The sequence below is a fragment of the Saccostrea cucullata genome, unplaced genomic scaffold (assembly GCF_032062105.1).
Source record: "Saccostrea cucullata isolate Sc308-1 unplaced genomic scaffold, CSIRO_AGI_Scuc_v1 ctg5148, whole genome shotgun sequence".
NCBI classification, from domain to species: domain Eukaryota; kingdom Metazoa; phylum Mollusca; class Bivalvia; order Ostreida; family Ostreidae; genus Saccostrea; species Saccostrea cuccullata.
The window spans coordinates 58,673-85,940 of record NW_026923811.1 but is presented as its reverse complement, the minus strand read 5'-3'; the positions used below and the strand labels follow the sequence as shown (position 1 = coordinate 85,940).

At 32.0% G+C, this 27,268-nt stretch overlaps 1 protein-coding gene across 1 annotated transcript in view; it reads right to left on the bottom strand.

Moving 5' to 3' along the window:
* Window positions 1–4,041: 4,041 nt before the first annotated feature.
* Window positions 4,042–27,268, bottom strand: part of LOC134264945 (slit homolog 2 protein-like) — a 49,637-nt gene continuing 26,410 nt past the window's right edge. Inside the window, exons 3-5 of the mRNA XM_062747186.1 lie at window positions 9,804–9,875; window positions 4,915–4,986; window positions 4,042–4,391 (exon numbers count right to left, since the gene is read on the bottom strand). Of these exons, the coding sequence (XP_062603170.1) occupies window positions 4,091–4,391; window positions 4,915–4,986; window positions 9,804–9,875 (445 nt within the window). The 3' untranslated portion in view covers window positions 4,042–4,090. The remainder of the gene's footprint in view (window positions 4,392–4,914; window positions 4,987–9,803; window positions 9,876–27,268) is intronic.

Below are 27,268 nucleotides of genomic sequence, written 5' to 3'. Positions count from 1 at the left end.
AGCTTGGTCTTGAAATATGAATGAACAAAGGCTAACAATACAATTGAATATATCAAATTCTTACCTGTTTGAATTCTTCATTTATCACAAAATTACTTAACCAGGATATAATAGAATATAATACATAATATACTTAATATTACACATGTTGATAATTCACCTGGGTTTTATTGACTTTCTTTCATATGTTAAAATTAAAATATAACTGACAGAATTATTTTTTTTTAAAGAAAAATTTGTAAAAATTATATATATTACATGTACCTGCATAGTAGCCAAACTCCATGAGGTTGTTGTTTCTTCTTAACGGAAACAGAAAAAATATATATGGAGTCGTATCGCTTATATAGACGACTAATTTGACAAATTATAATGATAACACGGTGATTGTATTCCATTTTGCGATTGTAATGGTAATTTTTGTTCTTTAATATATCGGCTAAAATTGCTTAGATTGCCCTTTTCTCTATCAGAGATAAGATCTCTCTCTCTCTCTCTCTCTCTCTCTCTCTCTCTCTCTCTCTCTCTCTACCTTGAAATGCCTTTTGTGATTTCTATTTTATTTTTTCTTACCTGTTGCACCAGATGAAAATGATAATTCATTTTAACCAAACAGGCTCAAGCATTGATCAGAGTCGAAAATCACCGTTTGTGATATTTATTTCGAATGAGTTAAAATCCTCGGATTAACTTTTTTTTTACTTTAGGATGCACGCTGTTCATAGTCATGGTAAAATCAGAGTCAGACATACATTGACAACTTCTTAAAATTTTCATTACCATAAAATGTAATCATAAGCAAAACAAACACCACCATATATTATGTATTACTCAATTTCAAATGACCGTCACCGATATCATACGGCCAAAATAATGACAGAATATCGCCTGTTTCGAATTGGATCAGACTTCCATATAAAATAGATCGAACAGGTGTAATTTCGCGCACTATCGCATTTACAAATTAGTATTATTATTTTTTTTATTTCAGTTCAACCCCCGTTTAAACAAAAAGGAGATTTAAATGAATTGCTTAAATAAAAAAAAATCAGTAAAAAAAATAAAATAAACTTAATAGTTTAAGTTTATTTAAATTTTTTACTGATTTAGAAAAACATACATTCATTTTAAAAGGCCCTTGCTGATGTGAAAGTTTTTAAGTTAATCCAATAAATTATTTTATTCTTTTATTTTAGATTCATCTTGCATATTGACCGTACACCTGCCATCAAACTTATTTAAAAATAAAATTTCAAGCTCTCGCATCACGTTTATTGCATAATCAATTATTGTATTTTTTTACAATTGTATCTAAGCTATATTAGATATACTAATCATACAACATAAATTAAAATAAGAATAGTTGTTTGTATGTAACAAGATAGTTTGAAAATCTGATTAAGGGACGTACACACTTGATTGATCAAATAAGAAAGTCTACAATACCTTGTTGGATTTGCTTCTCGATGAACAAAATAAATATTAATTAATATAACAGTAACTTTATCCGAAGCGTCTGATCACGTCAAGTCTTGGGGCGGAACATTTGAGATCAAACGAAACGTTTAGCGTCGAGTTTGATCTGATGATCCACGCCTGTCAACAAGAGGTGACACGGCTCTTCCAATCAAGTTACAGTTATAATGATAAATTTATTCTATACACAATATATACAGCTAAATACAGCAAAATAAAACCTTAGAGATCAATTGTATAATATTTATCCATATTACAAAGCATAATAAAAGGAGACTTATTAAGGCGCAAGAAAAAGGTCATATTGATGTGCACTATGTCACCAGATTTAGAAAGTGGTTATATGGATTATGGATTGGTGATCCAGACAATAAAATTGAGATTTACACAATAGGTAACCAATGCTTTAAATTCATATTACACCACCGACAAACCTTTACTTAAAAAAAAAATCTTATTATTGAAAATTAGACAAACGTTAACTCCGTCTTTCTGTTTCTACAGTGTATCTACAGTGTCTACACATTTATTTAGGAACGGATCCAGAATTCTGTATCTACACATGTTCAGTGGAACTCTCTAAAAATTGTTTAAGAATATCCAAAAAATCGTTACAATGTTTTACAGAGTCAAGACCGACAATAACGACTGCGCATACTATTTTCAAAGCAAAGTGCAAAATAATGCAATTGGACATTTTTCTTGTCAATAACCATTTGATCATCTGTCACAAGATAAGCAATGAAGAATTTATTCAAATTTTAAGTTAAAAATTTTAAATTAAAAATAGAATGCCTTTTCTTGTTTTACAAAGTATACAAAGTATACGTGACCTCCAAGAATCAATTTCAGCCTGGAACCTCAACCCCAGAATATCTAATGACAAGCTAACTAAATTTCGATATCAGTGACTATACAAGTTCCTTTTTTAGATTTTCATTGAGGATGGACCTTCTTCAGCCAATTCCCTGGGTAATCACACAATAATTACCTATTTGGTACCATGTACAGTATCCTTACCTTGCAGGATATATATGAAGATTAGTTAACTCCTAGATCTATAGATAAGCAGTATTAATTCATAAAATATGAATGATATTACCGAATACATTTAAGAAAAGTAGGTATGTTACAACGCGAAATGTAATAACAAAGCAAAATGTAATAGACCTGGATTATTACATTTTGCGTTATTACATTTTGCGTCGAGATCAACGCAAAATGTAATAACGCAAAATGTAATAACTCAATTTTAGATTATTACATTTTGCGTTATTACATTTTGCGTCGAGATCAACACAAAATGTAATAACGTGCTTTTTTGTTGTTACATTTTGCGTTTATTTTTACACTGAAGCGGAAGTTATTTTTACACTGAAGACAACGCAAAATGTAATAAAGCATGATGTAATAAAACAAAATAAAACAAAATATAAATAATATTTTTGATTGCGTTGAACAAAAAAAGATAATAAAATTGATTCAAATATATACATAATAAAATTGATTCAAATATATACATGTAACCAACATGGGAAACACGCTGTAAAATATTTTTGAACTAAAACAATGAGATCAACGTTAGGGCTTTTTCTGGACATAAATACCTCAAAATGTATCGTTTTTCTGACTCTGATTTTAGTTGCTTTGCATGGAACAGTATGGTATCATTATTGTCAATAAACAGCTTCCCGCTATACATTGACACCTGCTAGTACAAATGAATATGTTTTATAAATTCCTTGCAATTGTCTATAAGCAAAAGCACACAGGTCAATTCCCCCAAACAACCTTGCCCACAGATGCATGTTTCTAATTTGCAACACATTTTGTATAAGTGCATGAATTAAACTGATTTAGAATACATGTAACTAATTAAATCAATATATTAAAAAATATAAATTGTAAGAAATCGATTTATTATTTTCTTTTGTTTTATTTTCTTTTCATCGGCCACTACACTATTGAAAATTTTACTAAATCTGGCTGACGAAAAAATGTGTTATTACATTTTGCGTTCCTGCCTTTTGCTTTATCTCGACGCAAAATGTAACAACGCAAAATGTTATAATCCAAAAATCGTTTTATTACATTTTGCGTTATTACATTTTGCGTTGATCTCGACGCAAAATGTAATAACGCGAAATGTTATAATTCTTCAAAATGTGTTGTTACTTTTTGCGTTATTACATTCTGCGTTGATTTCGACGCAAAATATAATAATCCAGGTTTATAACATTTCACGTTGTTATTACATTTCGCTTTGTAACATAGGTAACACAAATTAAGCCGCTTATTTTGATTCTTTGTTTAACTCACTTTGTCGCCCCCATTCAGAATAAATATTACTTTACATTGTATACCTTCTTTACCTATCACGGTCAGTTGAGTTTGTTAAGGTGTCACTTACCGGAAGTCTATGAGAATACATAGACAAATTTCAATGGAGGATTTAAGTAAGTAAGTAAGGATTATTTTACCTGGCGTTTCCAGTAATGTTGTTGCTGTAGTGAGATAGCAATCCATTTGTTCTATTGTGAGAATACCTTGAACGTTGAATACGTTGAATACCTTCCTTACCTTTCAAGGTCAGCTGAGTTCTAAACGGTGCTTATTACCGAATTACTATGAGAATACGCAGACAAATCAGTGCAGGATTAAAGTAAGAAAAGATAATTATACCTGACGTTTCCAGTGATGTTGTTGTTACTATGGTGTGATCTTCTTTAGTAGTTGTAGTGAGATAACAGCCCATTTCTTCTAATGAGAGATCCTTTAGCAGCACTCCTGTCAGATCACCGGGAGTTGAACATTCAGGTTCTTTGTCATACTTTAATGTCACCTTTCTTGATTTGGCAAAACTGAGAAATTCTGCTAAGATGCAGTCACAGTGCAGAGGGTTTCTCTCTACTGCTCTATAAGATACGAATTCATTATACATATGTATTTTGTTAGTTAGATATTTGACCATACCATCATGACGTCTAACGAATTTACTTTTATTGCACTAAAGCACTTGAAAAAGACCTAGACAAGTCTACTTTATTTATTTCAAAGTCTAGTCACATGATACATGTTTACATATGAGAATTATAAAAGCCCAACACAATCGTTTCAAAGTTAGGCCAGGATTGAAATTAGTTTTAGTTTGTAAATGTTAGTAAATCGCCAATGCAAGGGCATAAGATAATGTTCGTACAAAAAAGTTCTTATCTCTAGATACAGGCCTGTGAGGTGTGGCAGTCCTAGCTTCAAACATTAAAAGGTTTTGGATCAGGTATTTTTGCTAACATATTAACAGAAAAACAGACAGAGAGAAAAACAGAACAATACCGGTATATAGGTAACAAATCCTCGATTACAGGGGAATTTAAATATGGTTTCATATACTTGCCATGTTGTTATTGTTGAAATGTCAACAATAAACTTTATACTTACAATCTTTTCAATTTAGGCAGATCTTTGATAAATCTTTTGTCTAATACAGTTATTTGATTTCCCTCGATGTCCCTATGGTTAAAATAAAATAAATATTCTTTAAACGTTACATATGAAATATTCAAATAATTTAATGAAAGTGCTTTATATAAACACCTGAAAACGGGTAAAAAAAGTATGTCTCCCTGTGTTGGTAAACTTTTCTTGTTTATTATTCCAATGCCAATTATTAATTGATGTATGTATGTTTTTTTGTCCTGTTCAAGAATTTTCCATTCATATAGAGACCTTACCATTGCCGACGGACGAGGGGCTTTAAATTTTGATTTTTAATTATATCACTAATTATTGCTCTGCACACAGGGTCAATGAGCAGTTAGGGTTCTTCAGCGTGACAGCGCCGTGACACGGGACCTCGGTGTTTAAGGGCTCATCTGAAGGACACACAACTTTCAATTCAAAGTGTCGAGCCTTTTACAAAGGAAAAGTTGTTATCTGTTTTTTTGTTTTAAATTTTTAGGTCAGTCAAGGGTGTGATTCGAACACACGGAAGAAGCGTTCTACCGACTGAGCTACTGAGACAGCATTAATGTCAATTACGATCCATTTTCTGAATTGTACTTTTATTTAGGAACATTGGCACAGTCTTAGAATTTTCCCAAACTCTTTTTTGACACTTTTTATGATGCTGTAAACCCTTATCAGACTAAATGTTCCTGATTAATCGAACAATATGCCATCATGCCAGAAAATGATAGTTTTCAACATGCTATTAATTCATAGCTAAAGTTTGCAGCAGTGCAAACAAGTAGGAGTGGCTGTTTTTAAACGATGACGCCCCGATGTAACTACGTCACAAATATTCAAATGTTTAATAGAAGGACATGGAGATAACAAACAGTATTCAATATCAAAGTCCATAAAACAATAAAAAAATAGGAGCAGAGCAAACACGGACCTCAGAGGTGGGATCAGGTACCATGGAGGAGTGGCATCCCCTTCTGACCCGTCAAACCCTCTGTAACAATGATTTTATTAAAATCAATAATATACACACAATTTCGGAACTTTGAAAGTTTATATACTATATACACAAGCTGCACGGCCGAGTCTGATGTAAATCTAATTTAATGATAATTTTATGAGTTTGAATATTACATGTATATACAAGCGGAAAAAAGAAACTGTGCATAACAAAATTTAGTAAGTTTTTTTTTCTATATTTATTGCTTACTTTAGTTAAATGTGAACAATCGATAAAAGTGATGTTTTTAAACAATATCGGATAAAACACAAAGCGGATGCACGGACTTTTTATGGTTAGTGAGCACAAGTTGTTTTTTGACGTGTTCGTCTACACAAGTTTAACTGGCCAAAATTGTTTGGAGAAAGAACTGTATAAGGTTTATTTAGTCTCTATTCGAAATGAAAAACACTTTAGTTTTGACCAAATTTACCCTTTTGTCATACCACGACTCAGCGAAAACCAACGTAATATTGCTAATGGGATGCTTCAAGCTGGAATAGCAAAAGTTATCGTTGCTCGACACATTGGAGTTCATCGGAACACCACCCAATCATTATGGAGACGTTTTCAATACACTGGTAACACTCAAAATCGACCACGTTCTTGGCGACCTCGCGTGACGTCGCGTCGATAGGACAATCATTTTAGACTCGTGCACCTGAGAAAGCGTTTTCAGACAGCAAGTTTGACTACTCGAAGCAATCCTGGACCTAGACCAATCAGTCCAAGAACTGTGCACAATCGTCCGCGCCAGCACAGCCTTAGACCAAGATGTCCAGATGTTCGCCTGATAATACCTCAACTTTATCGTATTGGTAGACTAGCATGGTGCAGTCAACATCTGCGATTCCGACTACAGGACTTGGCCAATATTCAGTCCATGGACAAGTCCAGATTTCATTTAGATAGCAGTGACAGCCGTTGTAAAGAGTATCGTCACATTGGGGAGCGGTAACTGGACGCTTGTGTTGTGCACTGGCAACAAGCGTTATGGTGTGGGATGGAATCACAGCACGTGGAAGGGCCCCTTTTCAAATTGTCAATGAAAATCTAACCGGAGTGCGCTATCGAGACAAAATTATTCAGCGCCATGTGATACCCTTCATATAGGGACAGCAGAATCACATTATTTTCAGCAAAACACATGCTGCACGCGTAGGGAGAGACGTTTTCGTTCAACAGCATGTCGATATCTTGCCTTGGCCATCTGTTTCCCTCGATCTATCACCGTTTGAGCACGTTTGGGAAGAAATGGAACGAGTCTACGTCATTTGCCGAATCAGCCACTAACATTTGCTGATTTAGGCCAGGATTTTATCAACATCTGGAACAACATCCCCCAAGCATATCTGAACACTTTGATGTCATCAATGAGGCGCCGCTGTCAAGCATGCATTAATGCAAATGGTGGTCACACACGATATTAACTTTGTTAAGTCCAATTTGAATACCTTTGTCTTTCCAGTGTTCATGAATTGACGTTGTTTGACGTTAACGTTAATGAATTGAGAAATGTTGTTATGAATGCATTTGTTAATAGTATAACAAGATATAAAAAATTGTTCATGGTCATTTTTATTATCCATTCCTGTATAAAATAATGCCCATTTTTTTCCGCTAGTATATATTCATCTTTACAGACTAGAGTTTCTTATTGATGTCATGTTGCCAAATGTTTGCAATGGTATTTGTACTGATATTATTTCAAAAATTCAAATGAATACACATTACTTATAATAAAATCTAAATACATATTTTTAAACACAGGCTGTGCAAGCAAATACTATTGTTTCGCCAGTTTGATAAAAACGTAATGAAAAGGGATAATTTATTTCCATCAAAAACACCAGTATATTTTAATACAAAAATAACTTCTTTTAATGTTTTTGCTCTTTTAAACTGTTAACACTGTATAGCGTGAATAAATATATACTAATTTCAAATTGATGAACGAAATACAATCTAAAAAAAGTGGTTTAAACAAGACTAAACAAGTCTTTTCTCCGACGTCGTTTTGAACATTTTCATTTATAAATCTAGAAAAAAAAAAACATACATACGTCTTTCGGTTATTGTAAAATTGAAGTACGTGTAAAGACTGAATAATAATAAATGTTCAATCTGTTCATGTGCATTTCTACTGTCCCCATATGTTAATTAGACAAATACTTTCCTATGTCTATTACATTCCCTTTGTTAAAACTTTCTTTGTTTTGTAGGGTCGGCTTTAAGGATAAGACCAATGTGGAGTAATTGATTTCATTTAAGGCAGAAAAGCAAAATCCAGTCTGCTTTCATTCTATACTCAGACAATGATCTATGACAAGATCAGGTGCACATCAATTTTTACTTGTATTTTTAAAGAAAAACTAATTATTTGAATGTTAGTAAAACGAAATTTTGTTTCAATTCATCTAGATTATTTTCCAATGTTAAACATGATCACATAATTACTATCCCTATTTGGAATGTTCAAATGAATGTGAGCATCGGGACTAAAATCTACAAAACTTTATCATTTATCCACATAAATATTGTTGCTTTAGTTAATTTTCGTAAGTCAGGAATTGTTTGGTACCTTTTGACTTATTAAAGTCAAAGAGGACCAGCTAGATAATCTTTTTTTTTTAACAATGTCTTTAATTGATTTATATCAATATTGATACTTATAGTTATTTTTATATATCATTTGTTTAGAAACTACATTGTGAGGTAATGATAGCTCTAATAATAGTTAATTATCCATGTCATAAAAAATTAAATGTCGATTTTCCCTCTGAATAATTAATTGCGTGAACAATCGCATGTAGGAGACAATAGTAGATCTAGCTCTAATTTTGCTTTTAACACTATATTAGATAATCTTTCAAATGGGAATAAGGGCTTCAGACAATATTCGAATAAAAGATATGATCCCTGTTTTGTATTCGAAAACACAAATCTTACTACACATATACAGAAATTATCAATTTTACCCAGTCTTTAAAAGGGCGACCGGGATTCACTTACCGTGTGGAATCTACTTTTGTTTTGTACAATTTATTGTGTTCCTAGATCATAGTTCCAATAAGGGCACAATAAAGAGACACAATGTTACACATCTCACGTTTTATTGCCTAAAAATGTTGTTGAAAATGAAAAAAAAATGCCTTTTTAATGCAGTTATGTTATGTCTGTTGATACTTAAGTAAATAAACATTTTGTGGAATTAACGCATGAAATGTATTTTTTTAACATACAGTATGGTTCATTATTTTTGTTTCAAAACCAAAAAGGATATGGAGATAACGAACAGTACATGTATTCAATATAAAAGTCCACAAAACAATGCAAAATAGGAGCAGAGCAAGCACGGACATCCGAAAAATAAGAGGTGAGATCAGGCACCATGGAGGAGTGAGCATCCTCTGCTGACTTGTCACACCCGCCGTGTGCTCCTTGTCATGATCAGGAAATAACGGAAAATTCCGTCGTCAATTCAGTGTATAAATAATGAAATAGCAATTGGTATCTATACAGAAACAAACTGTCCCACATCCATGCTGAAATGGATACTTTTTGCGCCTCTATCGTAGGAGAGTTACAATCTCGAAACTCGCGTATTCTCCTAGTCACATGATCCAAACATTAGAAACATTGGGTGAACAGTGCTTTATACCCTTCATGTTCAGAGAGTTCTTTTTGTTTGTAGGATCTTTTTCATCCAGCAATAACAGATTTTACAAATGTATGAGCAATGTATGGAAAAAAGACATTTTTCTTAAGTAATTGTGGTTTATACATGCACCTATGTACATATGAACGTTAAATTAGTTCACTTGCATACAGAATATCACACTGAGTAAATGTAGGCTATACTTACAGTATGGAAATGTTTTTTAAACCTTTGAATGCATTTTCCGGTACTACGGTAATTTGATTATAGCTAAGATACCTACAAAAAATAAAGAAAATCCATTTAATTTAGTTGTTTTTTCGTTTTTTTTTTCTTCACTAATTGTTATCAGTAAAAAAGGAATGAATGGAACATACATAAGTGCAGAAGACTCCAGAAATGTAATGAATTTTCACATGGTTTACAAAAGTAATAAAAAGAATTATGATATCATTAGAAATATATCCAACGTTTAATTGCATGAATATTTTCAAAGATATTTCAGTGCATAAACTGAAAGAAGACATAGCCATAAATATTACACTACGGTCCTTGAAAAGTACTACTTTCCCACCTGAACGGTGAACGAACGCTGAACGAACGGTGAACGAACTGAAAGAAGACATAGCCATAAATATTACACTACAGTCCTTGAAAAGTACTACTTTCCCACCTGAACGGTGAACGAATGGTGAACGAACGCACGGCTAACTGTGAATGAACGATGTGCAAACACAGAACGCAACTTGATGAATGATGTGTGAGGGGTGAGTGAACGAAGAACGAGAATGGAGCGCAAACATGAGCGCAAAGTGAACGGTGAACAAACTGTGATTGCAAGATGAAGGATTTATTCGGAATGCCTCCGATCTTTACCTTGCATTGAAACTATTCTGTTGTATTTAAATGTTAAATGCTACAATATGAATAAGCGATAAATAGATAAATGAAAGAATAATAAAAACATTTTTTCTGCACATAATTACGTATAATGTTTTAAATCAATATTTTAATAACAGAAGGATGTGGAGATTAAACGATTTTTATTGCTGTAAAACATGTGTGATTGTTATCAAACACATGTACATAGTTGCATAAAAGATAAAACCAATCTATTGATAAAATAAATATGTTTAATTCCTTTAATTAATGAAATAATCTGAACTTCAGAAGAGAAAACATACTATTCAGAACTAAATAAGTAAAATGCTGTCATAGTTTTTATTTAATGGGACAAATGTTAGAAAAAGGGAGACTTGAGAGAGAGAGAGAGAGAGAGAGAGAGAGAGAGAGAGAGAGAGAGAGAGAGAGAAGGATTTAAGCTCCCTTCCTTACTCATATACATGTTGTATCGAATAAAAATTCATATCATTTTTTTCTAAATATTTCCGGGAGTGAAAGTAATCATTTTTGTTGAAGATTAACAAATCCATTTGACAGTAATCATCGGTTTTTATTTTCCTTCACCAAGTTCCAACAGTTCCCACGTAGTCCAAGTCCTTGTCCTGTCAAGCAAAATCATTCGACACAGTGGAGGTTTGGAAATCTCCTTTCACATGCTGAAGTCAAAGAATCACTTAGTTTTTCCAAGAAGTTTTCACATTTTTTCCTATAATTTTTACATTTGATTTTTCGCATTTCTACAGGAAAAGATGAATAAATAATGGGAATATATACTTGGAAGGATTAAGGTTGAATTTGATTTTGAAACATACTCCCTGCCAATTTAAAATACTACTGTCGGCACATGTATATTATGAAATACTATTGTTTAATGACTGTTTTGATGTTCGTTTTAAGACAGATTTTCTTGAGTTACAGTACACATTAAAAATTAATTAAAATATACTGAAGATACCAACTAAGAATTTGAAATCGGGAGAAAAGGCGCCGGGGTAGGGGGATGGCTCTTAATCATACTGAATGGCAAACATATATTTAATTAAAGTGAAGGAAGGAATTTCCCTTGCTAATTTTATATTATATATATATATAATTAGAACAAATTCAAATATATTACAATTAAAACAGTTGGTCTTTTCTAAAATTTTAAAATCACTTATCAATTTAATTCGCTCTAAATATATTTAATTAACTTAATATTTCTGTGCATTTTGAAAAAAAGAAATACTTGTTAGAAATATTTGTGTGTGTGTGTGTGTGTGTTCCTGTCTTGAAAAAGGCTTGGATTATTATCCATCCATAATCCATCAACTAAATGTATTTGTCGTTTTTTACATTACAACAAAATGTTGCCGTGCTTTAAGTATTTGTACATTGTCCTTATATATAAATGTATTGTTTTACATTGCTCTTTTTTTAATTTAAAATTTGAGCATCGTTTTACATACATGTAGGTATTTAATGTATCATTTCCAGGGAAATTTCATGGATAAAGTTCAGCTAAGTTATAGTAATAGAAATATACATATCGCTAATACTTTTTGCAAGGAAATAATTATTCTTCAAGCACGATATCTTGGTTATTTAATTAAAAAACGTGTAAATCCTCATCAAAAAGATGAGTCCTTTCACATCGGAGTTCCGAATGATAATAAAGACTGAACGATAAGTGAACGCAAAGTAAACGGAACGAAGAGCAAACTATGAACGCGAGCGCACGGTGAACACAAAACTGTGAACGGAGAGCGAACTATGAACGCACGGTGAACGAACACTGAACGAACAGTGAACGAATAGAAAAATAGAAAATACAAACGTTTCAGTGATTGTATTGTTTACTTTAGTTTTCAAAGGATATCATGAATTAACATTATTCCAAATTTGTGTCTTAAACACAAAGATGTTTTATCCTTTTTGTAGGTTGTTTTTGTTACATTATGATTTCCTAATTGTTATTTTACATCAATTATTATGATTTTTTTTATTACAAGACAATGTTCAGAATCCATTTATACTGAACCTACTCAGCACCGCGAGGACTTCCTATTTGAAATCAACGGAAAATAGAAGTGTAAAAACGGGCATTGTTTATAAAACTGAATTTATTTTTATTCAGCTGTTTTTATTATCACAGAACTTAATATACTTATGGAAATAGCATGGTTTAACCTACTCTGCACTGTATGAAGTTTGGTCCCATCGATGGACAGTCACGTGATAAATGTGTAATACGTGTACTGAATGACAGTCATTAACAAATTTCAATATCGCAAGGGCATACGCTAGTTGAAATTAAAAATTCAAGCTATTAACTGTTTCTGCATGCTTTGTACTTTTTGGAAAATGCTGCTGCTTTGAATATAATTCGCGTTTTAATAGTAAAAATTATTAGTAAATAGACCCATCTCGAAATCTGATTTAATTTTTCAAAATAATTTGTGCAATTATAAAGTCATCCTCTCGATTTAAAGAGAGCAGCAGCACATTTCAACTTAAGGAACATATCCTTTATTTATATTAAAAAATTGGTTAAGATTTATTTAATGTATGCCTTTGCAAAAGAACGATTTAATGAGGTACCTCGATGTAAAATATTACTTAACCTGAATATAAAATTATTTGACCCTCTTACTGCCAGAGGGGTCATATATGGGCTCTACCAACTGGCTGCCACAGACAGGGGTCATATATGACCCATCAAAAGTATTTCATTTATTAAGTTTGGATCTATTCATGATTTAAGTTCTGTAATGTAATATTCATTCTGAGACATTTATTTATTTCAAGTGATACAACTTGTATCTTGTCCGTAGGCATATATTGAAGTCGACATCTGTGATACATTGACGACGTCAAACTCGCATTGATGACGTTAAGAATGTCACAACAGGTATTGAGCTATTCAAGGGACTTGACAAATTATCATGATGATGAATAAAACAGCTATTAAACTTTCTATCTTATTTAAAAAAAAAATAGATTCATGTTGAGATCTATATCCAGAAAAAAATAGAATAATAATAAATAAATAAAGAAAATAAAATAAAACGAATATTGGCGAGAAATATGATTATGACTTCATACATATAATATCTTTAAGGAGAAGACTTGAAATTGATCTTTGTTAATTAATAAAAGAATCATTATTTGCAATGTATTTTCAGTACTAGCATTGTCTTTTTTCCCCATAGAAACGCAATTAAAATTTAGGATGTTTCTCTTTCATGACTGACTGACATTTTGAATTAAGTCTAAGATTGCTTAATGATCTGGAGGCCAGAACAGGGAAATTATATTATGAATATTTATATGAAATCTATCTAAAACCTTATGTATATTTTGTAAACAAAAACTCAAATCCCTGTAGTACTCCAAAATTTAATTTAAGAAAAGATGCACATCAATTAAAAAAAAACAAAAAAAAAAAAAAAAACAAGCAGGTTATGTGCTGAAACAATGCATCTTTAATAAACTATTGATTATATCATGGAGAAAACGAAAAAAAAATCGTTGGTTACATATTGATGAATCTGTTTCTGTGGGGCACTTCTAATTTCCTGGCTCTGATATGATTCTGAGCAACAGAAAGGGTTGTCGTACTTTGTCAATTTCTTTAGAAGTAATGAAACGACATGTTAGAGGGATTAATATTTTCAAGTTTTTACATACTGTATTACAGTGGATTAGCTATATACTATAGGCAAGCATGTAGTATCTACACATCTTACAGTCCTAATTGTTGTCAATTTCTGTTTAGCGACCCCCCCCTTCCGCTTTGGGATGTTATTGTTGCTCCAGACTCTGTTGCTTGATTCAGAAAAGCATGTACATTAATATCTTTGCCTAATTATGCCACTGGAATACACATCTTAGGCTACACTATAAAATCAATTATTTTTTACAATTCATGCTAGTAAATTAACTTTTAAAGATTAAAATTTTTAGCTTCTTAAATTCAACTTGTTCACACCTGCAAATAAGCGTAAGCTGTGTATTTCTTTCATTCCATATGTGCCTGAAATTTAATATGATATTCTTAGAGTACTTTGGAATGTTGGTTTTAAAAATACCCTTTTTAAATCGGCAAGCAATTAGATTAAGCAATTGGATAAGCAAAATTTGAGATTATCATGTGCAGTATGCAGATTTTTTTAAATTAGGTCCCTCGTAAGCCATTTGCCAAAATAGATAATATATATACATGTATTTTCATATCGTGGCATTAGCAGGGACATGCGGTATATGAATTTTATTTTTTTTTTTTTTAATCCTTAAAAGTTTTAGTTGATATTTTTATTTACATATTGCGAGCATTTCAGTTTAAAATCTATTTAAATCAATTTCAATTTCAGTTTATTTTTCTTTGGGTTGGGAGGTTCGGTTGGGGGGTTATATTCATAGGAGGAATATCAAATAGAGACTACGTACGTATCAAGCTAAGAAGTTATCACACAAACGTTATTTATGTTATCATTGAGGGGACCCAAGCATAAAGTACAGCGTTTACTTACTAGTATGTTTTACACAAATTACACAGTTAAATACATATCGACAAAATTAGGGGGGTTGAAACGGTCCCTCAAGCCTCCCCTTCCGGTTTCTACAGACATAAAAGGATTCATTCTATATGCACATTTACATGGAACAATTTCCCTCCTTAAAATTCACTGGCGTTTAGAACTTAAAGTATTAGGTTTCATGCACAAACCAATAGAAGAGTTAGATTTTGTAAATGTTTTTTTTTTTTTTTTTTTTTTTTATTTTTTTAATTTTATTTATTTATTTATTTTTTTGTCTTATTACAAAGATATTACACCAAGTACGTTTTTTTCCATGCCATTTACTCACACTTTCTCACTCACACTCATTTTGTAAATGTTATAAATGATTACATTATAACATTATTTACCCCCCCTTTTTTTTACTAGTAAAGTGTTTGTAACAACCGTGTGTGTGTGGTTTGCTAGGCCCCTTCCCAAGCTTTTCGGATAAATCTACTTTTGTTATAATACTTTTTTGTCGCCTGCAGAGCAAAGCGGGACTTAGGGATCACTTTACCCGGCATCTGTCTGTCTAGCTGTCCCTCCGTCTGTCACACCTTATATCTCAAAAAGTGTAGGAGGTATGGATTTGATATTTTGTTCATACATAGCTTTCTTTAACTCGACCTTTGAATTACTTTTTAGAATGGTTAGCGGTACCGATATACAACTTATTTTTATCCTGCAACTACCCCTTGCATTGACCTAATAAAGGTAACCTAATAAACCAAAGCTTTATCCGGTCACTGCCCTAATAAAGCCTCGTGCATGTATTCCGACGTTCTAAAAGCATTGTGACGTCACGTATATTGCAATGTTTACGCCATGGTGTTATAGTTTCAACTGCAGATATGTGCCTAAATCTGTCGAAAATAGCTAGTTTTTGGCGTTCAAATGTAAAAAATATGTTGCAGGATAAACAAAATACACGATAACTGTCTTGAAATATAAGCGATATTTGGGCTCGGGTCGAAAACGTAAGAGGGCTCGGCAAGCCTCGCCCTCTATCACGTTTTCTTACCCTCGCCCAAATATCGCTTACATTTCAAGACAGTAACCATGTATTTTATACTTATATTTAAGAGGTAAGTCTACGCTACTTGCACATGTATTTAACATGTGTACTGTTTGTCGTATAACTTAAAAAAAAAAAAAACAGCGTTACACTTGACCGCTTGACTTTGAACTTCGACCTACTCTGCGAAATATATTGCAGAAGGTTGAATTAAATTGATCCCTTTTGAATTTAGAGAGGCAGTGATTTAATAATTAGCTTTTATGCATGTTTATGAGTAAATGACAATGTATATTTTGACACTGTATGAAATACAGTTGTCACAAAAGCTGAAATTCAAGAAATATGAAAATACATTTATATTCCAAAATGAAAGAGGTAGACTGACAATTGTGGTTAAGACAGACTGAAGTCTCTTTTGAAGGATTCTTTAAATCACGAATAGGGGTTGGGGATATGTACTTCAGATTGTCAGATTCTTAATCCAGTTTACTATCCGTGCATCTTTTTTTCTTGCATGATCTATGAAAAATGTATATAACGCTAGTAGCAATTAAATAGCTGATCACTCTTAGATTTAGTTACATTTTTAATGGAGCTAAAAGCAGGCAACACATGACTTCCTTTGAATACTCTAGTTCTGAAATAACTTGTCACATACATGTATGGCATTTTCTTGATTTTATGCACTTGAAATCGTAAAAAATGCTTATCTTAAATTCGTATCTCAGCAACAACCACGAGAATGTAAATCACGTAGAGGAAGATTTTCTCTCTCTCTCTCTCTCTCTCTCTCTCTCTCTCTCTCTCTTTGTTTTTTGAACATTTAAGAAAATGAATGGTAGTAAGAGTTACCTTATTACTTTTGTATCCCAGATCGTAATGTTTGTAAGCTTAAAGAAAGTTTCGTGCATTTATTTTGTCAAAAAATCTCTTTTCTAAGTGAAGACTGTGACTATTTTGCATAACATATGCATAGAATAGTGTTAAATTTATAAATAAAATACTTTTTATTTTTACTGCTCATTCTATCCTCCGAATGACATATCTATAAGTAGTAATTTAAATAGTGTTAAAACTTTTTAAAAATTTGTTTTGTTAATTGTTAGAAGCGTTCATATTTTTCTTACTCTTTTATTTTATGACTTTTTCCAAAAAATGCTGATTTTTTTATGACTGTGACCTAATACTAGCAAAGGAACTGACGTCATTAAATCAGAATTGAAATGTCCCTGTGTTCGTTATTTAGTAATTTGTAATTTTAATCATTATAGATCTAGTCAAAAATTATCTTTAGGATGTTGCTTATCATTAAAAGAATATCCGATACTTTCTTATACTTTAAGCAAAAGTTCAGGCGTATCAACTCTACAAATAAGACACAGTTCTGGCAATAAGAGGGCTAGATACATTCTCTTGATAGTTAATGAATATCGCACTAAACAAATGATAAACGTTGCTATTAATAGCCTTTAAGACCTGTAAATAACATTCTGTTTTTAAATAAAACGCATTTTTCATTGTTTAAAAAATCATCAATCTGCCTCTCACATCTTATGAAATACGTCATTTTTACCAAAATGACGTCATGATTGACAAGTTCATCGAAATTAGTGATTTGTTTATAACCAACTGTATAGGATTTATACGAGCAACTCTTTTTAAATGCATTGATAAGTTTTATTGTTGTTTATAATGCTAATGCAGTTTAAAATTGTTAATTTATTTTCTGGTATTACGAGGAATGCATAATAGTTATATTTTAATGTGACGTCACAGTAAAACTTTTCCCTTATTAATTAGGCCATGCCTCCTTATTTCAGACTTAACAATGCTGCGTACCGTGCATTTCATGAAAAATTTCACAGTCCCTAAATATATGTTGTTTATTTATGCCCTTTTCTGTGCAATGAACTAATAATCAACAATTTTACTTCATTGGAGAGATATGATTCTCGACTTTGTCTGCCTTTGTCACAATAAATGAGATCCGACGTTTCTAAAGTTGGAATGTTTAGATTCTTTTCATATATTAAAAAGCAATGTAGGAAATGAGGATAGTGCAAGTTTTTCGTTTTTCGCAGAATAAGTTTTTTTTTTCAGTTGATAGTAAAACTATAGACTATTTATTATTAAGCTTGTTGTGTTACATATTCTTGGGTTTTCGTGAAGTTTGTGAACAAATGCTTTAATGTTTTGTACAGTGACTGCACTGTCAAACGTGTTCAATAATATTTTAACAGAAACCATGATTTTTATAAAAATAAATAATATACACACTATTTTCGGAGCTTTGAATGTTTACATACTGTATGTACATGTACAAGCCGCACGACCCAGTCTTGTTTCAATATAATTTAATAATAACGTCATGAGTTTGAATTTTGAATAATACACAGGAAAATGAATAATTTTGGATCATTTAAAGACTTAAAATGTCGCTGGATTCCTCTCATTTATGTGCAACACCGACCAGTAAATTGTTCTGGTGATTATTTTTAATTAATATTTTCATTTTGTTCACAAGTGCTTGAACTTGAGGATTAGCTGTTAATGACTGTGCTTTAAGTTTGAAAACTGCATTCGGAAAATTAAGATGATTTTTGCGTCGATAAATATTTCTTTATCTATAAAGTTATGAATAAAACGTCTCAAAATATCGAATATTAGAATAATTCTTTTTGGTACATGTATCTTTTTTATTCTCATTAGCTATTTATAAATTTAAGATTTTTAAGAAAGGATTTTACAAGAAATCAGTTATGGAGTGTGCAAAGGCCGGTTTACTCAGCTATGTTAAGGACCGATATGGAAAATGTGACCTTTGCACCGTTTAATACGTATAACTTCTTTTAAAAGATTGCAATAAAACAACTGAATACTTGTAGAAAATGTAATATAGCTTTCAATAACGGATAGGACTGGGCCGTAGTTATTACCAGTTATATCGCATGTATCAGCTGTTTGTCACGTGACTTGTATAAAAAAAGAATTGTTAAGCTGAATGTAGGAAATGCGGATAGTGCAAGGGCATACGTTTGTTTTTCAAGGAAAAAACTGATACACATTAAAACATAAAGACATTAAAAGATGTTTATTTCCTCTACCCAGAAAGTGCTGGAAACTAGTCTGTGCTGTTTGCAAAGTACGGAAAATTTTGCCGAAAATGCTTATTATAGCATAAAAATTCCACTTCGCTTAAATTCTGTAATAAATAAAAATAATGTTATGCAGACCAGGAGCAGCTCCCAGCAGTTTTCAAAATATACACTATATAAGCAATAAATATTCCAAATTTCAGCTCAAACAAAATAGTCTATGCCCTTGCACTTTTGATGTAAATCACGAATACACTTATCGTTTTAGCAATATCCTCTACATTTCTTGTCCCTGGGCGACTCCACTGCTACTAGATAAATTTGTATTCTATACAAATTATATTTAATAACTTATTTTCTTTTAGGTTTAATGAATAGGTTAAAAAATATCACATTTATTTAAGTATTCTTGTAAATATTAAACCAGTGAATCTAGTCCTCTGGGTTACCTCTGCTGCGTCATGTCAAGGCTGATGAAGTCATATTTGACGAATGACTTTCTTTTATTACTCGACTGTAATGCTATCAAGTATTGTCATTTTACAAGATTTTATAGATAATTGATAAAATAGATACAATCAAGCTGTTATTTACGCATGATCATATCGTTGATTAATTTTTGTGGCTTGTTAAATTTCAATGACGTCACATTTAAACTTCCAATACCGTGTACAAGGAATGTGAACTCTGACCATCCTTATCATAGCCGAGTACATTTTGTATCTTGATACATGCATCCTAATTGCCAGTGTAAATAATCCTTGTGTCAAATTTAATAGGTGTTGCATCTTGACAGATCAAATTGAACTTGCTCTATTCCGTGTGTCATGGAACTGACCAATGAAAAAAAGTCAAAGTTGAGATTGAATCATAAGCCTTACTTTCCTTCATACACTGTATATTTGCAAAAATTGCTTCCCAAATTACAAAAAACAAAGGAAATACTGATTAAAACTACAATTAGAAAAAAAAAAGTAATAATTATCAAATAGAGGAGGGGTTTTTTTAAGAATATATATATAAATTATATCTTCCAAAAATTATCATTTAAAGGAAATTAGGAATGATTTGTTCAGCTAAAATAAATCTGGAAATGGAGTTTGAAGGTTTTGTAATTTTTTTAAGTTGATAAATTCCATCTTGATAAAGTATTCTAAAAATGCATGTGTCAAGAGACATATAGTTTAAATAAGAAGACACATGATTCAAAATAGAAGAATGAGTTTAAATGCGTGTATCAAGATGCACAGTGTAAACCAACCCTAAGGTATTTTACACAATCTCTATAAACGTCAAGTATTTTTAATGATGAATGAAACTTATTCTATATATTACATTTTGTTTTAAATTTACTACATGTGGCTGTATATTATACATTTTTAACACGTCATCGCGCCGGGCACCATATCCGCTTTATGTTTTTTAACAACGTCAAACTCTATGTCAATGAAATGAACATCTTAAGACTTAATGCGCTTTCATATGCTTTAAAATGCGTTGATATTTTATTTTACGGATGTTTGAATCTTTATAACATTATTTACTTGTGTCCTTTCTGACATGATTTATTTTTATCAAATAAAATCAGCGACATGATTATTTTTAAACATGTTAAGAGCTGGAAAATATCTGCAGCAATGTTGTGTTAGTTGAAAACGATTGTTCATTACTAAACAAAATATTACTCGTAATTTTTCTATTTTCATAATAAATATTTCATCAGCCAAATAAAGAAAATATAGCATATTAATCTCAATAATCGCAAGTATGAATAAATCTTGATGAAGGTGAACACATTGGTTTATTCTGTTTTTATTTAGTCTGCATTACGTTGTTAGGCAGTCAAATCGGCAACACGCGCAGATTTTTACATAAACTATTTCTCCCTAGTTTCTAAATAAAAACATTGTGCATTGCCATGTCTTCTTAACATTTAGTCGGCGCTATTCCTGTACAATGCTAAGAACGTTTAAATAAGTGGGTTTTTTTTTCTTTTTCTTTTTTTTTTTTTTGCATTTTCGACATATCTTGCACACTGCACACGATTTTAAAGCACAATATCATGAAAAATTATTTCTTCTACTTTAGTGAATTTATTTAAAGTACAGCCACCACGTGCCCTATAGGTACGTACAGCCTGAAACTGCTTTTCTTGCGAATTATATACCTAATATTTTTACTCATATTACAATATGTACAAGTATAGAGTACAACACATGTATAGACAGTATATAAATACATTCAAGTCTGTTTCTAATTTATACTAAGGTGAGAAAATCAACATCTTTGATAACTCTCTGCATAGTGCATTCTAAAGGTTATAATTGGAAGACTTATTTTCAGATACATTCCCTGATGTAAGGGTCTAGAAGAAGAAAAATATATACTGTAAAATCATATATTTTCGTAGGGTCAAATTTTCGTGGTTTGAGGAAAAAATGTTGGTTCGTGGGGATTTGATTTCGTGGATGAAGAACGTTTTAGTAGTTGTGCATATGAAAATTTACATTTCGTGGTGGTCATAAATTTGTGGGTCTCTCCATACCACGAAAACAACGAAAATTAAACCCCCACGGAAATTAGTGTTTTAACAGTATCTTATACGGATATAAGTCATATAGAACGTTCGTATGGAAGTACATGTACATTTGAAAACAATTTTTATGCGAAATGTTCTACTAAATAACTACATTCCAGTTAAAGTTTTAAACACTTTTAAAAATCACATCTGAGTTTTAGAAATATGCACTTATTCAATGACTTCATTACATGTACATTACATTATAATAAACCGTTTTTAATTAAGAATTTGTGTCATACATGCAGCAGTTGTTAGCTACGTGGTATGCAATTGATAAGTGCCTACGATATTAAATGAACCGCAATGTATTGAGATAAGCATGACAAGAAGGGCCCCTATCTACCAACAGTGAATTTTCGTACAATGCATATCTTTATCTTACTTATTGACTCCTATTATAATAAGTGCAAATTACTCAGTATTACATATAAGTTGCCGAAATAGAGTCGAGGATTTTTAATTGAATATCTTTAGAAAACCCAGTGGATGTATCTAACTAGCTTAATGGCGCTGGATCGCCAACGGAGTAAATGTATGATGACAGTAAGCATTTTGCTCTGTGCTTAGCGCCCAAAAAGCGTAAAATCATTGCTCTTTGTCTCCTATGACCACACGATTAAAAATCAATATGTATTTTCAAAATGTTAGTCACTGGTCCTGCTTTTACACATACATATAAATGAATGAAAAAGTCAAAAAATGTAATCTGGATTCACACTGATTCATACATTGTAATACTGCACAGTTTAATTCATTACATGTTTTTAAATGCAAGTAAAGGGATCAGATTTATACATTCTTTTGAACGAAAGATACAAATGATCAAATGAACGTCATTCTTCAAATCTCCAATAGATTTTCCATCAATCCACATTTCCACATTTTTTTCTATGGATTATAATGGATTAAATGTATCAGATCCATGTTAAAGTCACGTATTTAAAGATTAAGGGGCAATATGAAAACCATCTATCCTTCTGTGTTTAATAAACCAGAAGTGAACAAGATGTGTTTGTGAAACACTACGCGCCCGGCGTCAACAAAATTCTAAAAAGGTATTTTTAGTATATAGGTCACAGTCAAGGTCACAAGGTCATTGACTTTGGTGTTGTTTGAAAGAAATTTATTAGTGGAGTATGCATACTAAATATGAAGTCCCTATCTTCTATGGTTCAAAAATTATGGCAAAAAGTGGAAAAAGATATTTTTAGCATGTAGGTCACAGTCAAGGTAAAAACGTCATTGACCTTGGTGTTGTTTGAAAGAACTTTATTAGTGAAGTATGCATACTAAATATGAAGTCCCTATCTCCTATGGTTCAAAAGTTATGGCAAAAAGTGGAAAAAACTATTGTTAGCATATAGGTCACAGTCAAGGCCACTGACCTTGATGTCATTTGAAAGAACTTTATCAGTGGAGTATGCATACCAAATATGAAGTCTCTATCTCTTATGGTTCAAAAGTTTTGGCGAAGGTTAAAGTTGGCAACAGACAGACAGACAAACAGACAAACAGAAGAACAGACAGGGAAAAAACAATTTACGCCCCGGATCTATCGATCCGGGCGCATAAAAAAGAATTAGATAGATTACACGATCAGTACGTACTGGTTCCTGCCGACAAGGCAGGTGACAACATTGTCTTCGTTTGTAAGGCTCATTATATAAATTGCATTCTAGAAGAAATTTGGGTCAATTCTACAAGTGGTAATATTACTTATATAAATACTTCCCTTTCTAGGGAAGAAATTCTTCAAAATCACCTGTCAGTTTTGAACACTTTTAATATTCCACAGAGTCAAAATGAATTTGAACTACCTTATATATATATTGGATTCCGAAACTTCATAAGAATCCTTACAAACAAAGATTCATTGCAGGTTCCAGTAAATGTTCAAACAAGCCTCTTTCGTTACTCCTCACTTAGATATTGACAGTAGTGAAGGAAAAACTTTAAGAGTACTGTGCAACTATATATTCTAGAACTGGTGTGACTCAGATGTGGATACTAAAAAATTTTAAAGAACTTTTGGACAATTTGAAATCACAAGACTTTACAAAAGATCAACAGCTAAAAAACTTACGACTTTTTAACTTTATACACAACAATTCCCCACGACAAATTAAAATCCAGACTTTTTGATATCATTGACAGCTGCTTCTTCAATAAAAATGGAACTCGTAAATTCACTTACCTCTTCACTGATCATTTGCAAAATTATTTTCTTAAAACAGACTCTGATTGAACACATAAGTACTCTGAAGTTGACATCAAGAAGATGCTTGAATTTCTGATTAACAATATCTATGTTTTTTTGGAGACCAGGTATTCCAACAATCTATTGGAATTCCCATGGGTACAAATTGCGCTCCGTTATTGGCAGACTTATTTTTTATATTCATATGAAGCGGAATTTATGCAAAATCTTATGCGTGAAAAAAAGAAATCACTTGCTGTGTCCTTCTGCAAGTGAGTTAAGGCTACACATGGGGGTTTCTATGCAAAATATTAATTAAATACCATAATTTCTCTACCTACCGCACAAAAAATGTTAAGACTTGTTTTCTAATATATTCTTGGTACCCATGACATGCGATAACCAGTACACATTATGACGTCATATTATGACGTCATCGACCTCTACTATACAAGTTTATAAGAAACATCAACAAAATCACTTCGGCGCAAGGGCATACCTTATTTTGTTTTACAGAAACAAGGTATAAAAAGACGCAGGATATTTCAAGGATTAAAGATATTGCTGCACAAATGTCGGCACTGCAATTGTTTAGTTACTATTCGTGCAGTTTTAAGTTTAAACAGAGTAAAAATTCACAGTCGACTGTAAGTTTCTAAAAAATTTTATCGATTGAGAATGTGCATAGGATTTGTGCAGCAATTTTATTAATTTTTAGAAAATTCTCCATAATATTTTACATTGTTTATTTCAAATTAGATAGGATATGCCCTTGCGTTGATGTGATTTTGTTGATCGGATTTATTACCTTGAATGGGAGAAAACAATGACGTCATAATATGATGTCATAATGTGCACTTGCATTAATAAACAGTGGGTACTAAGTATATATAAGAAAATCAATTTGAACTTTCTCTGTACATAACATATAGAACTTATGACTTTTTATTAGCTCATTTGCGTAAAAATATTCATATTTAGCCTTAACTCACTTGCGTCATCTCGACAATTAGATATATTGACGACGTATTATTTCCATTCCTACGTCGATACGATATATCCTGGTGATCTTTAGCTGCAGATCTGTAGCGTTATGGTTTTATATATCTGTCTTTGTTATGGTCAAAGACAAATATATAAAACCATAACGCTACAGATCTGCAGCTAGGTGAGCTTGAGATAAAAGATACCACAGACTCCAACACTTCTGTTTCATACCTGGATATTTTACTTGAAAAAGACACTAATAGCAACTTGAATAATGCTGCTGCTTTCTTTAAATAGAGCGTAACTAAATACGGACATAAAATACTTGGTAAAGGTCATACATATCTCGACATGGGCATATTTACTTGAAACTTTGACTTATAAAATGCGAGTTCTATATAAAGCAGCAGCACTTTCAAGAAAGTACAAAGTATGCAGAAAGCAAATGGTAACTTAAATTTTTAAATTTCTAATGTAAAATATTATATATTTATGTGTCATTTTTATTCTTTTACGATGATTATTTTTGCTAACTTCTACATATGTCTGAGACATTTCCCAGCCGTGATTATATTCGGACAAGATGATGGAAAGATGCAATCAAATTATTTGTAATAGATTAAATTTTCAAACCTAAATAAGTAATGTGCTGTCATAGTTTTTTAGTTTTTATTGAAGAGAGAAATGGACGAGAGAGAGAGAGAGAGAGAGAGAGAGAAAGACACTCCCTCTATTTTCAGATATCTGTTGTAACAAATAAAAATTCTTATTATTTTTCAAATATTCCTAGCAGTAAAAGTAATCATTTTTTTATATAACTTTGTAATAAATTATTTTTTTTAAGATTGACAAATCCATTTGACAGTAATCATCGGTCAAAGTCCACGTATTTGTCCTGTCAATCAAAATCATTCGATGCAGTGGAGGTGTGAATTTCGGGAGGAAACCGCCCGGGGGAGAGTAGGGCCTTTAATCATATTGAATGGCAAACATATATTTAGGTACAGTGAATTAAGGAATTTTCCCTCTCTTAAAAAAATAGACTTGACATAAAAATTCTAATGTATTACATTTTAAACTGTTGATCTTTTCCTAGAATTTAAAATTAAGCACACTAACATTTAATAGCTCTAAAGATATTAAATTAACCGAATATCTTAAGTACTGTTCATAATTCTCAGACCCACGTGTAGTTCTTATTTGTTTTCGTTCATTTTTTAAAAAATATGTGTTAGAAATAATGTTTTTTGTATTCTTGTCTTATAAAAAAATTTGGATTATTATCCGTATATTGCCCTTATTTGAATTAAATATTTTGGCATCGGTCTAAATACATGTACATGTAGGTACTTATTTTCGAAGGAAATGTCATGAATAAAGTAACAGCAAAGTTATAATAATAGAACTATAGATATAGTAGATATTTTTTGCAATGAAATAATTATTCTTCAAACACGATATCATAGTTATTTCATTAAAAAAGGTTTAAATCCTTCCCATTAAAAAGATAAGTCCTTTCACTTCGGAGTTCCGAGACAATGAAGACTAAACGATAAATGAACGGTGAAGGCAAAGTAAACGTAATGAAGAGCAAACGGTGAACCTTTTTTTGAACGGTTAAGGCGAGCGCCAGGTGAACGGTGAACGCAAAACTGTGAATGGAGAGCGAACGGTGAACGCACGCTGAACGATCGGTGAACGTACGGTGAACGAACGCTGAACAAACGGTGAGCGAATGGAAAAATGGGAAAATACTGTATATGCATTCTTAGATGTTTCATCCATGCATGTTTGGTCCTTATAAGGCTCATAGTTACTTGGAAATGAAACCTGCACCATTAACTTTAATCTGTTCACTCATCCAAAAATGAAGGTCAGATTCAGCACCCGAAAGAAGCCTGGTTTTATGGATTCTTTGATGTATTATCCATGCAAGTTTGGTCATTATAGGGTTCACAGTTACTTGGAAATGAGACCTGCACCAAATACATTTACCTGCTCACTCATCCGAAAAATGAAGGTCCAATTCAGCATCCGAAGCAAGTCCTGTGGTGCGCATCTTAAGATGTATCGTCCATGCAAGTTTGGTCAACAGTAGGATTATAGTTACTTGGAAATGATATATACACCAAAATTTTCACCAAAAATGTTAACCTTCTCCAAAAACTTGACCTGGCCATTCCTTTGCTGAAATTACAGCATCTGAAAACTTGAATGGTACAAAAAACACACTAGAACTATCTTCGATACATGTCTAATCAATACAGGGCATAGAAATACTTAAAAGAAAACTGGTCTAAAAACTTTAGCTGGGACGCCGACGCCGACACCGACGCCGAGAGTATTACAT